Source organism: Eriocheir sinensis, chromosome 65 (assembly GCF_024679095.1).
Source record: "Eriocheir sinensis breed Jianghai 21 chromosome 65, ASM2467909v1, whole genome shotgun sequence".
Taxonomy (NCBI): domain Eukaryota; kingdom Metazoa; phylum Arthropoda; class Malacostraca; order Decapoda; family Varunidae; genus Eriocheir; species Eriocheir sinensis.
This window is the reverse complement of record NC_066573.1, coordinates 9159469-9173035: the sequence shown is the minus strand read 5'-3', so window position 1 is coordinate 9173035 and position 13567 is coordinate 9159469. Positions and strand designations below refer to the sequence as shown.

Here is a 13567-nt window from a genome sequence, read left to right as displayed (position 1 = left end):
ACAAACAATCAGTCACTGCAACAAACAGACACAAAGGCAAACAAAGGAGACTCAGGCAAAGAGAGACTCGCTGTGATGTGGCCTCAGAGGATCATGGCAGAGACGAGGGGGAAAAAAACGACTCCCTCCACAATCGGATCTAAAGAAAACCCAAAGCAGACCAGACCATGCAGAGTTCGATCCCCTCACCGATCCTACTTCTGGTCTTCAAAGCGTCGACTTCCCTGCATGCCTGTTTTTGTAATTTACCCAAAACTTCTTCCCTTTCCCCTCCTCCTCTCTCTCTCTTCCTCCTTTACCTTTTACTCTTCCTCTTCCTCCACCTCCGTCTCGACCCTTTCCTCCTCTCTCTCCTCCTCCTTTACCTTTTACTCTTCCTCTTCCTCTTCCTCCATCTCGACCCCTTCCTCCTCCTTTACCTTTTACTCTTCCTCTTCCTCTTCCTCCATCTCGACCCCTTCCTCCTCCTTTACCTTTTACTCTTCCTCTTCCTCCATCTCCGTCTCGACCCCTTCCTCCTCCTACTCCTCTTCCTACTCTTCGTACTCCTCCTCCAATTCCCCCTACTCCTCCTACTCCTACTCCTCCTAAAACGAAAGCCTTTTTTTATCAATCCTGTTTTTTTCGTTATTTTTCGTCTCTTGAATTAAAGTAATATTGTGAGTATTAAATAGCAAAGCACTAGTAATGTTGTAGGCTTCGTGATCTATACAGGCGACTGCAGGGTGACCTAGACTGACTTTTTTTCTTTTCCCTTTTACTTTGTACGCTTAATTACGCAGTCAGGAGCATAGACACAGGCCTCGGCGATATGACAAAAGACTTACGAGAATGCGGGAAATAATTGGAATAGCTACAGTGCCGATATGAATTACAGAATGAAGAAGAAAGGAACACAGTACCTCCTGTTTACTCTGACATCTTAAAGAACACAGACCAAACCACTTGTATATAAGAAAGACAAACCTACACCAAGACACGGTAAGGCGCTAAATCATGGGCAGACAGTAAAAACAAAATGCAAAACAACAAGAAGAGAGGAAGCGAAAGAGTGAAAGGGAAGCATAGGTGATGATAATGAGGATAACAGAGATAAGTAAGGAAAATGAGACCGCTGGGGGAAGAAGAGGAAGTTGGAGAAGGGAAAACTGCGGCAGTAATAGAAGAGGACAAACGCGGAGACAGAGTGGGACGAGAATAGGAGAAGGAGACGGAGAGGAAAAACAAGAACCAACAGGAAGAGGAAACAGCAAGCGCAGAGACAGAGTGGGACGAGAATAGGAGAAGGAGACGGAGAGGAAAAAGAAGAACCAGCAGGAAGAGGAAACAGCAAGCGCAGAGACAGAGTGGGACGAGAATAGGAGAAGGAGACGGAGAGGAAAAAGAAGAACTAGTAGGGAGAGGAAATATCAAACGCGGTAACAGACGGGAAGTTGGAACGGACGGAATGGGACGGAAGAGAGCAAGAGGGAAGGAAAAAAGGACCAACAGGAACGGAAGATATCAAGCGCGGTAAACGGGAAGTTGGAAGGAGAAAGAAACGGACATTTAAAAGCAGCACCAGTTAGAGGAGACAGCAAGCAGGGACGGAATGGGACGGAAGAGAGCAAGAGGGAAGGGAAAAAGGACCAACAGGAACGGAAGCTATCAAACGGGGTAACAGGACGTGAAGTTGGTAAAAGGAAACGAACAAGGAAAATCAGCAGTATAAGATGATAAGCAGGTACGGGATGTGACGTAAGGAAACCACAGAAACAAGAAGACGAACAAGAAGAAGCAACAGGAAGAGGAGACAGCAAGCGGACGGGAAGTAGGTGGAAGAAGAAGACTGACAAGTAAAGCAGGTAGGGACGGGGTCAACGCGCTAGTGAAGTCAGGAATTACGTTTGTGAGCCACGCCGTCTTAAAGGAGAGAAGACAGCGACAGCGACGGCCAGAAGAGTGCCAGGTAGTTGGTGAGGCTGCCAGGGCATGTCAGGGAGTGCCACGGGAACTGAGAGGAGCTCCCGACACTTTCCCGAACCTTCAAAAAAACGAGTCTTCCGGGTGCCTAGACGTCCGCGGGGAGCATCAGGAGTGTCAAAGGTGCCAGATGCAACTCGATACCGCTGCTCAGAGTGTCCCCGAGAGCCTGCCGGTGCCACGACTACAATAAGGCACCATTAGAGTTACTTATCGAAGCGTTCACTCTGGAGACACTAACGCGGTGAGTCTCAGAGCGCGGGAAATGGATGGAGGACGGCTTAAAAGGAGCAAGTACGAAGAGGAGAGAGAGGATGAGGATGAGGAAGACTGGAAATAAGAGAAGCGTAAAAACGGGGTCTGCGGGAAAGGCTGGACGGATAAAAGGAGTATAGAGGGAGAAGCCGGGAATGGGTACGAAGACGAGAAAGAAGAGAACAATGGAGAAGAGCGTCAAACTAATCATTTGGAGGTACACTAAAAGGAGTGACGTCAAAGAGGATGAAAGAGTTCGAAGAAAGGAAGGAAATAAAAAAGAAAAATTAAACAAACAATTTTATGATAAAGAAGGAATGAGAACGAAGCGGACGAGGATGACCTTGAAGACGAAACTAGAATAAGAATGAAAAAAATAAGCAGACAATGAAAAGAAAAAATTAAATGTGGCTCAGTAAGAGAAAGAAGAGAATGAAGAGCACATGGACAGTTGAAAGGCGAAATAAGAAATAACAAAAAAAAGAGGAGATTCGGTAATAAAAGAGAGGAAGGAAGAAAAAATAAAAAGAGAGTAGAAAAACTTGAAGATGAAGAAAACGAGAATAAGTACGAAGAAGAGGAAGAAGAGAAGAATGAAAGAGGAACCAGACTTTTTAGAGAGAAAAATAAAATTGTAAATGGAGAGGAAAAAACAAATAAGAAGCAAAGAGATTTGAAAAGGAAAAAAAATCCAGATATCATTTTCAAGATTCAAAAAACAATGAGAACAAGAAAGGAAAAGTGAGTTCAAGGACTGGACAAAACGTAATAACTGATAAAAAACACAAGAAAAAAAATGAGGACAAGACGAAAGAGGATGACCAGAAAATAAATAAAGTGAGAGACAGGAAAAAGACGAAGAGGAAGGGAATAAAGAGAGGAGAGGAACAGGTGGGAAAGGCAGATACCATTTATAGAACCCGGATTTAGTGGCAGCTTGAGTGAGTGTATTTGGAGGATGGAGAAAAGTACACAGCGAGGGTTTGAAGGTATAAAGAACGCGGTGAGGACGAAAGAGGTTGACGGTGAGTACGAAAGTTGGGAAGAATAGAGGAAATAAAAAGTAGGACAGTATATTACTTTCAAAGGATTAACGAAACGAGAACAGCGACATAGAGTAAACGATAAGGAAGAAGAGACATTAAAAGAAGGACAAAAAGGACGAGAACACCAGAAGCAAACACAGGAAAAAATAGATGAGAAAAAAAATAAGGGAAAAAAACATGAAAAACTCTACGGTAAGCGCTTGTAATATTTCACTTGTCGAGTCTTTTTTCTTACATAGATAATTAATTTCTGCTTTCTTTTTCATTTCCGTGGATTTCTGTGTTTCTTTTCCTGTTAATTTCCTCGTATCCTTCTTTCCTGATTGGGTTTTATTCTTTCCCTCATGTGCTTCTAATTAATTTACTTCATGTTTTTTTTTGTTTTTTCTCAGATGTTTCAGTGCGATTGTTTCACTTCTTTTCCATCGTCTTTTCTTTTCATATTTCGATTGCATAACTTATTTCGTCATTGTATATTTTCTTGCTCACGAACAAACACACTCACACTCTCCTCCATCTTCTCCATTTACCTCCCTTCCTTTCTCTCCCTCACATTTTCCTTCCTGCCCCCTACCCTCACCCTTTCAACCCTACCCTACACCCATTTATCTCCCTTCCTTTCCCTCCCTCACATTTTCCTTCCTGCCCCCTACCCTCACCCTCTCAACCCTACCCTACATCCATTTATATCCCTTCCTTTCCCTCCCTCCCATTTTCCTTCCTGCCCCCCACCCCCGCCCTCTACCTTATCCTTCATCTCTTCCTCACATTTTCCTCCCTGCCTCCTACCCCCGCCCACTACCATGCCCTTCACCCCTTTTCCTTCTCTCTCTATTTTTTCCCTACCTTCCCAACTGCCAATTCTCCGCCCTCCCTCCTCCCCCTTCCTTCCCGTTAGTTACTCTTCTCTCCCCAGCCTCCCCACCTGCCCCCAACCCTTTTACCCTCGCTATCTTTCCCATTTTTTCCGCTGAACATTTTTTTTTTAGAACGAACTGAGCTTCAAGAAAAAGTTTGTTTAGATATTCTAGTAGGGAAAAAAAAGGCCGGGAAACATGGCAAAAACAGCTGCAGGAATAAACGGGTACCTGAATATATGAAAGTTAATTAAGAAAGAACGAAGAAAATAAACACTGAAGGCTTTGTGTATGATTGAATAAAAAAGAATATGTAAACAATAACGAGAAATTCCTGTACTAGAGGGAGATGGATAAGGAGGAGGAGGAGGAGGAAGAGGAGGAGGAGGAGAAGGAGGTGGAAGAAGAGGAGGAGGAACATTCAGAAAAATAACATAACGGCACAATTAGAGAGAGAGAGAGAGAGAGAGAGAGAGAGAGAGAGAGAGAGAGAGAGAGAGAGAGAGAGAGAGAGAGAGAGAGAGAGAGAGAGAGAGAGAGAGAGAGAGAGAGAGAGAGAGAGATATGGCAGGAGAAAACGGAAATACATCACACAAAAAAAGAGAAAGAGAAATCTGATAGAGATAAGACGAGGAAACAGAGAAAGAGGATGTTAAAAAAAAAGGAAGAGGATGGAAGAAAAAAGGGAGAGAGGGAGGGAAAGAAGATGAAAGAAGAGAGTAAGGGAGGAAGGGAAAGAGGGAGGCAGGGAAAAGGGGGAAGGAAAAAGGAAGGCAGGGAAAAAGAGTGGGTAGAAAAGAGGAAGGGAAGGAAAGAGAAAAAGAGGGGGGGAGCAACAGAGGGAGGGAAAAGAAGGAAAGGAAAGAAGGGAGGGAAAATTAGAGGTGGGAAGAGAGGAGGTGAGGGAAAGAGAGAGAGAAAAGGAAGGAAAAAGGGAAGAAGATAAGGAAGAAGGAAAAGAAAGAGAGATAATGAGAGGGAAAGAAGAAGGGAAGAAAAGAGAAAGAGCAAGAAAGTGGAAGGGAGGGAAACAGGAAAGGAAACAAAAGGGAGAGAGAGCGAAGAAAGAGAGGGGAAAAAAGATGGTTGGGAAAAAGGAGGAAAGAGAAAAGAAAGGAAAGAAGGAGAGAAGAAAAGAAAAAAGGGAGGAAAAATGAAGGAAGGGAAAGAGGAATGAAACGAAAAGGGAGGAAAGAAAAGGAGGAGGGAAATAAAAAGAAACACAAAGAAAGAGAATGGGATGGAAAAAGAGGAAGAGGAAAGGAAGCAGGAATGTGATAAGGGAGGAAAAGAAGAGAGAGTGGGATAGAAGGTATATATCCGAGTATCAATTATGAGTATTACCTGCGGGCCAGACCACTAACATTACTTCTTTTATAACGGGGATGGTAAAAGATGAGTCCGGGATCTTTCTACCTCGCTTTCACTCTCCGATATGAGAAACCGGGTAGCGAAAGAAATAGAAAAAAAGGGGACTATTTAAACACGAGGGAGGGAATGAAGGGGACAGTGTGAGGAGGAAAAAGATGAGTTAGTGGGGGAAATGAAGACAAAAATAAAAAGCTGAAGAAAAGGGAAGATAATAGCAGAAAATGGAGCTATGTTTAAACTGAAAGGAGATTTATAATGAAGATACGTCACTCGAGAAGACAGTAATGTGAGGAAGAGACTAAAATCCATACAGAAGAAGAAAAATTAAAGAGAACGAAAGAAGAAGAAAAAAAAAGACATCTTCATAAAAACACAGAAAAAAATGGAATGGCAAATATAAGTGATTTGCGGAGAAACGAAATGAGAAGAAAAGTGAAAGAAAGAAAAAGTGGAAAAGTGAACGAGGTGGAGAGACTGGACGAGAGGGGAGGGGGAGTGGTGGAAGGGGAGGGGGAGGGAGTGTGGTGGAGGGGAGCTGAACAGAAGCGCGTGGGTGTATTATGGAAATTGAAACAGAAAGATTTATAAAGAGTGAAAAGAAAGCGAAAATGATACAAGGTGGAGCGCGGTGTCCAATATTTTAAAGGAGAGAGAGAGAGAGAGAGAGAGAGAAGGGGAGGAAACCAACATAGAGTCTGCACAGGTTACATTCTACAGGTAATTTGGTTTCCTTGTACCAATCGACCTTAACACTCTCTCCCTCTCTCCCTCTCTCTAAACACAAGGGAAATAAAAAAGACAATGCGATAAGATAATGATGAAGGGGACGCAGAAAACCTTGAGGGATGATGATAAAGGAGAGGAAAAGGATAGACGAGATAATTAAGGGGATGAGAGAGGTTAAATGTATCGAAGAAGAAGAAAAAGAAGAAGAAGAAGAAGAAGACGAAGACGGAGATGAAGACGAAGAATAATAATAAGAAGAAGAAGAACACGAAGAAGAAAAAAAAGAAATAAAAAGAAAAGAAGATACATGAAGATCAGTGAAAAATTATGAGAAAAAAATGAACGATGAAAAAAAAAAAGAGGGGAATGTCGGACGGAAAAGGAGGATTATTATTAACGCCAACTAAAGGTTAAATCAAATTACTTATTCATCGCAGAGAAGTTTTGAAGTTTGACAGAAGGTCGGAAGGAAAATTTAGGTTGGGAATACGAAAAAAAGTAATAGAGAGAAAAAAACAGACAAACAGAAAGACAGACAGACAGGTACACATAAAAGATTCACACACACACACACACACACACACACACACACACACACACACACACACACACACACACTGACGCAGAGAATGGCAAGAAAAGAACATAAAAAATAGGAATTCTAAAAGTAAGGAAAGAAAAGGGAAAATAAATGGAAAAATTCAAAAACTAAATCACTATGGAATAAAAAAGGAAATGAAATAAAAGGGGAATTCTGAAACTCGTTTAAACTATCATCTCCCTGCTTGCACCTGGTCACGGCCGTGCCTGCATGTTCAACAACCAAACAAAATCATTTTTCTTCTATATTCCTATACTATACAAATATCCACCCACCCCTACTGGCCATCCCTGTTCACTAAGCATCATTAAAAATATCACTCCAGCTCGTCGTTCCTATTCACGTGTTCTGCTCCCTCAACTCTTCAGCAAGGTCTAGTTCTGCCCCCGGTTCTAGCTCACTCAATACTTTCCTGCTCTCTCGACCAACGACTCAAAATAAAAAGAAACATCCTTCCATTTCAGATAATATTTCTTGCTCACAAAATATGTTCCTGTTATCGACCGCTACCCGCTCAACACCCTGCCCACGGAAAGTCACCCCTGCCCACGGAAAGTCACCCCTGCCCAAGGAAACTCACCCCTACCCAAGGAAAGTCACCCCTGCCCACGGAAAGTCACCCCTGCCCACGGAAAGTCACCCCTGCCCATGGAAAGTCACCCCTGCCCAAGGAAAGTCACCCCTGCCCATGGAAAGTCACCCCTGCCCAAGGAAACTCACCCCTCCCCACGGAAAGTCACCCCTGCCCACGGAAAGTCATCGTCGCTCCTGCTGACTCTCTCTCTCTCTCTCTCTCTCTCTCTCTCTCTCTCTCTCTCTCTCTCTCTCTCTCTCTCTCTCTCTCTCTCTCTCTCTCTCCCAACCCCCCACTGTACGTACATCGCTAAAATTCGACGCAGGAAACTTGAAACTGAACTAAGCACACATCATTAGTAAATTCATCGCAAAGGAAAATAAAGAAGAATCGAAGTGGTAGTTTGTGTAGTGGTGGCAGCGGCGGTGGTGTTGGTGGTGTAAGTAGTAGTAGTAGTAGTAGTAGTAGTAACACTAACACACACACACACACACACACACACACACACACACACACACACAAGGTAGTGACTCGGTGGAAAACAAAAATGTGATAAAATGAATAAAAATAATGAGACTCGGGTAACATTTTTAGAGGAAAGTTATATCGACTCGGATTTCCTGTCTACGATTGCGCGCGCGTGCACACACACACACACACACACACACACCCGCACGCGCAACAAACAGCAACAACAACAACAACAAGACATCTAGTGGCGATCTTATAACACTGAGCACATGAGAGAGAGAGAGAGAGAGAGAGAGAGAGAGAGAGAGAGAGAGAGAGAGAGAAGCCTTACGGATGCTGCGGCCCCAGTGGCGGACGTAAGAGCAAAGGACACAGAGCACTCTATTCTATATCTCTAATAACACACCCGAGCCAGTCCTCCACCCCTCCCCTTCCCTCCCCTCAGCGGCGGGCGAGGGGAGGCGCGGCAGAGCACACCGGGGGAAGGCGAGGGGAAAAGAGGGGAGTAAGACACTTCACCAGACCCTCCCGGCAGCGCGGACAAGGTAGTGAGGGCTCGGGAGGGACGGTGGCGGCCTCTAGCGATCAATTCTGTGTTTCATTTCCCCCTCCATGTGTTGTGTTCCCCCTGTGAAGACGCCAGCACGCCCGCACGCCCGCGCCCACGCCCCCCGCAGCCATGGTGAGTAACGTGACCTCTCCCCGCGCCCGTCAGATTGGAGTTACTGGCGTGGGTTCAATGTGTTGGGTTGTTCGTTTCGGTCAGTCGGTTGAGTTTGAGGTTCATTTGTTTGTTGATTGAACGAGGAGGAGGAGGAGGAGGAGGACGGGAAACAGGTGCAGGAGGAGGAGGAGAACGGCTAGCATGTGGAGGAGAAGGAGGAGGAGGATGCGGGGGAAGAGATATGAGGTGGTCTTGGGAAGGTAGGGAGATAAGGGAGAAGATTTTGGAAAAGAAAAATGATGGTCTCTTTTTTTAATGTAAAGTCAGAAATCGTTCTTAAAATACAGTGACCTACATACGACTCTCTCTCTCTCTCTCTCTCTCTCTCTCTCTCTCTCTCTCTCTCTCTCCCAGGTCATTTATCTTGCCACTCCTTCCTGGCACCACCTCACCTCGCCTTCCCCTCCTCCTCTACCTTCCTGTTTGTAGGAGAGAGAGAGAGAGAGAGAGAGAGAGAGAGAGAGAGAGAGAGAGAGAGAGAGAGAGAGAGAGAGAGAGAGAGAGAGAGAGAGAGAGAGAGAGAGAGAGAGAGAGAGAGAGAGAGAGAATATATGGCCGTCATTTTCATTCTCAAAAGTTAACTGTCAATATTTATCTTTCCATACTTTCCCGAGTTGTTGTTGTTGTTGTTTGCCACGCCGGCGACAGATGGCGTACCGCGACACACGACTGAACGCGACACAAGTTTAACGCGCCTGCAAAACGAGCCGGATTTAATCTATTTTGTTTTGCCTCTGAATCGTGAATGCGTGAATCAAACGGGTCAACGCCTGATTGGTTAACTGAGTGATTGATTGATTTTGAAGCGGTCGAATATATATACATTTGACAATATACAAAGTTAACCTACTCTTTTTTAACCCTTTATTTTTACAGGAGCAGTACATAGCGAGTTGTTGTTGTTGTTTTTTTGTTGTTGTTTTGCCCTTGAGGTATTGCTTCTGATGTATAAAAAAAAAAAAACACGGACATTTGGAAACATAAAACAAACACTTATTTCCATTGTGATACTTTTTATTATTTATATTTAATTATTCAAGAGAAGATGGCGCCACTATAAACACTTGCCTGCGCCATGACGGGCTGGAGCCGAATACCATCCAGGCCCCTCAAGCAGGCCTACCGGCGCAATAGGCGGAGACGTAAAAAAAATAAAAAAATAAAAAAATAGGTGCTCAAAAGTATATATTGAAAGTAGTGAGTAATTGCATGTAAGTAATAACAGATGTAAAGGTAATAAATGTTTTAGGTGAACGCAGACCCAAAAAAATATATATCTGTAAATCATCAGAGTGGTGGTGGCGGTGGTGGTGGTGGTGGTGGCGGTGGTGGTGGCGGCGGTGGTGGCGGTGGTGGTGGTATTATTGTATCAGGCTTCAATAACAACGCATCAAGCCGCATCAAATAGCCATACAACGTAAAACAATGCGAGACTAATTACCAGCGGCGCGAAAACAATGGCGACGCAGCAAACAGGTCGCGGTAATTTAATCAGCGACGTTCAAGCCTTATTTCGCCTCGCCGCCCTCGCCGCCGCCGCCGCCAGCACGTATGTACGCGACAATAATTACGACTGTGTTTTTTTTCTCTGCCTCATTATTCAGTCTTCCTGATTTGCATGGCCGCTCCCGTGTGTGTGTGTGTGTGTGTGTGTGTGTGTGTGTGTGTGTGTGTGTGTGTGTGTGTGTGTTCCAGTAATACGCACACAGCCCATTAAGGAGGATTTGCGGCCTGAGAGCATTCCCACCGCCGCTATTGTCACTGTCCTCGCCACTACTACTACTACTACTACTACTACTACTTCTACTACTACATCTTCCTCCACCACTACCATAACCACTACCACTATTACTCCTGTTCGTTCTGCCGCGCCATCATTCCCCTCACCACCACTCGATGACTACCACGACAAGGTGCTGACGCGTCCTGGACATAAATCATCTCTCATCAATCATCATCAGCGGGACACAGGCGGGGAAATGCGTTACCTCACCCACCCACAGATACGCACCCTTCCCCTCACCTCCCACGCACACTCACCCCCCAAGCCTCCACTCAGCCACCCTACCAATTCTGAACACCTGCTGGATAAACTGACCGGCTGCCTCCATGACCTGAGTGGGCGTCCCGTGGCATTGACCTCGCCTCTATTGAAGGTTGTTTTCTTGATATAAATGCAAAGAACATGATCCCCTTAACACCATTAGCGTGCCTTTAATGTGGTCTCAAAAGCAACACTAAACGGCGCGGTTATGGCCAAATTCCCACCAAATCCTTTTTCATACTTTCCATGCAGTGCTTCCGGCAAGGCAAATGCTTTCCTCGGCCTTGGGCTTCGGAGGCTCACAAAGTTTTATATTTTGTTTCTTCATGAATCAACAGGCGCAGTATTCATGTAAATTCCTACGAGCCTTGTACAGACCAACCGGCCTCTTGCAGACTCCTTACGTTCTTATGTTCTTATTTTACAGAGGGTCCCGTTAGGCAAGATTATTCTTTGCCTTTGGGAGTTCCTGGTAAGATCGCATAATTTCTTGTTTAAATATACCTGCAGTTCTAATGCGTTTTCATGGGTGTTAAACCGATTGAAATTACTGAGAGCGCATACTCTAGAACACGTCAAATCATGTAGCTTCTCATAACAAAATTCTGGAAGCTTTTATCATGAGTCTGTTGGAGCTTTATCAGAGGCCAAACAAAGTGTAGTACCCTTCCCGGGGTGAGGGCACGGGCGGCAGCACTCAGTAACGCCCTGCAGCGCCGCGGGGTAATCCAGGAAGAAAAAATGAAATTAGTAATATAAAACTTTCACTAACTCAAGGGAAGCATCAATATGTGTCAATACAACTCCTCCAATACATTTTGGTGGCAATTTTCTCCATTGTGAAGTGTGCGGGAAGACTGCCAATGGCGGGCCAGGCGCCAAAGATTTAGGGGTCCCGGTGGGCGGTCTTCTAAAACACTGCCTGCAAGTCAACGAGGAGAAGGAAAGCAAGATTCGGCTTTGTTGGGGTGACTCCTCAGCTCACATCAAAGGTAAAGTTGGGGGCATACGCTATAGCTGCGCGTGGCCTCGATGCTCATCTCCGTTGCATTGGCCCTTGCGCCCATTACCCCGGGACACAGGACAGTAGTGACATTGGTTTACCACAGTTTACTTTCCCCAGGTACCCCTTTATCGGTAATTATCGAGAGGGATGAAGAACAGCTGGGTGAGTTGGACGCCGACTGACCGGGCAGGAATTCTAAGCCGGGCCCGCGGACACGACATCCCCTTCACCACAAGTGCATCCCATATTAATTAGTAACGTAATCATCTCTCCATGCCAGCCTGCATAAAATTAAGATGTTATTAAAGTAAACAGTGTAATCAGATATTGTTGGGTGCAGGAAAACCATAAATATATTAATGAGAAGAACTGGAAATACTTCCCCTGGAGGCCATCTCTCAATATGCACCGAATATTTTAAAACTCAAATAAATGTCACTCTTAAAGACGACATAATCATTTCACTTAGGTGGGATCGGATTAAAATTAAAACGCCCCAGAAATTGTTGGGGGTGTCATGGGCTATCTAATTATTTTGGTGCTATTACGGGATATTCAGTTATTTCCACCCGCGCGGGATCACGTTAAAACCCAAACGCCTCGCGACGGGAACTGATGCTGCCGAGTTTTAATCAGTTAATGAGATCGTAGTACAATGAATGGGAGACTCCGGCGGCCTGCAATAATCATAATGGAGAGAGAGAGAGAGAGAGAGAGAGAGAGTTAAGCAAGGAGTATTACAGAACTTCAGGGCCAAAAATTGCTAGAAGCCCATAAGTTTTCTCTCTCTCTCTCTCTCTCTCTCTCTCGTGTTACTACTGCATTGCTTGTCTCATATCTTGCAATACAATTTTAGGGAACAAAAAGAGGCAAGATTTAGCCGACCTTAACCCTTCCGCCTTCACCGTCATCAAGTTATTTACGGTCCTCCTCAATTCTCCCTCCAAGCCACGAAACAAAAAAAAATCAAGAAAAGAAAACAAGACTAACTTATTAACGAATCCATCCTTTCATGAGACCTATTCGCTTTTAACCTTTTTACCATCAGTCATCGAGAATTTACGGTCCTGCTCATTTCACCTCCCAGGCCACGAAACAACAAACTCCAGAGAGGAAAGCATAAAGACTTCCATGCTAACTATCCTCCATTTCACTACACCTGTTCATTCTTCATTCATTCTCAATCCTGACCCTTCTGCCTTCACGGTCATTTAGGGTTTACGGGCCTTCTCATCACACCTTCCAGGCCACGAAACAAGAAGCTCTCTAGAAATGGACACAAAAACTCTTCCTTGTTAGCGAATCCGTCATCTCTTTCCTCTTCTCCTTTCTTAACCTTAACCCTTTTCCCTATACCATCAACGGGAATTTACGGGCCTTTTCATCACACCTTCCAGGCCACGAAACAAGAAGCTCTCTAGAAATGGACACAAAAACTCTTCCTTGTTAGCGAATCCGTCATCTCTTTCCTCTTCTCCTTTCTTAACCTTAACCCTTTTCCCTATAGAACGATCCTGCTCATTTCACCCTTCAAGCCACAAAACAAGCTCTCTAGAAAAGACAACAAGGGGACCACCCAAACGAATTCATCCTATCACTCCACCTCTTCTTCAATTCCAGCTTTCACTGTTCATTTTATCTTTTTCCTTTTTTTTCTATCTCGGCAGTGAAGGGGGAGCAGCAGCATACTTGTTGCGTAATTGCTTTTCCCCCACCGTCCAGGGCAGAAAGATAAATTTGAAAAGATTGATTAGAAATAGTTTGGAGTAGTTTCCCCATTCCTTTCAACTTCCTTCCCATCGCTCACTCTCCTCCTCCTCCCCTCCCTATTTTACCTAACCTTTCTACCTTACCTTACCCATGAAACTACTACCTTACCTTTCCTTCTTGCTCCTCATCCTTCTACTGTACCCCCGACAGCTACCTTACC

The 13567-nt window shown here is 44.6% G+C and overlaps 2 protein-coding genes across 3 annotated transcripts in view; one reads left to right on the top strand and one right to left on the bottom strand.

The window, feature by feature from the left end:
- Window positions 1–13567, bottom strand: part of LOC126987604 (head-specific guanylate cyclase-like) — a 376569-nt gene that overhangs the window by 288721 nt on the left and 74281 nt on the right. The gene's annotated exons all lie outside the window — the stretch shown is intronic.
- Window positions 8355–13567, top strand: part of LOC126987605 (guanylate cyclase soluble subunit beta-1-like) — an 80516-nt gene continuing 75303 nt past the window's right edge. For both annotated transcript variants that reach the window (XM_050844726.1, XM_050844725.1), the window contains exon 1: window positions 8355–8545. Coding sequence is in view for 1 of the 2 variants with exons in the window: in XM_050844725.1 (XP_050700682.1) it covers window positions 8543–8545 (3 nt within the window). In the remaining variant the exon portion in view is untranslated. The remainder of the gene's footprint in view (window positions 8546–13567) is intronic.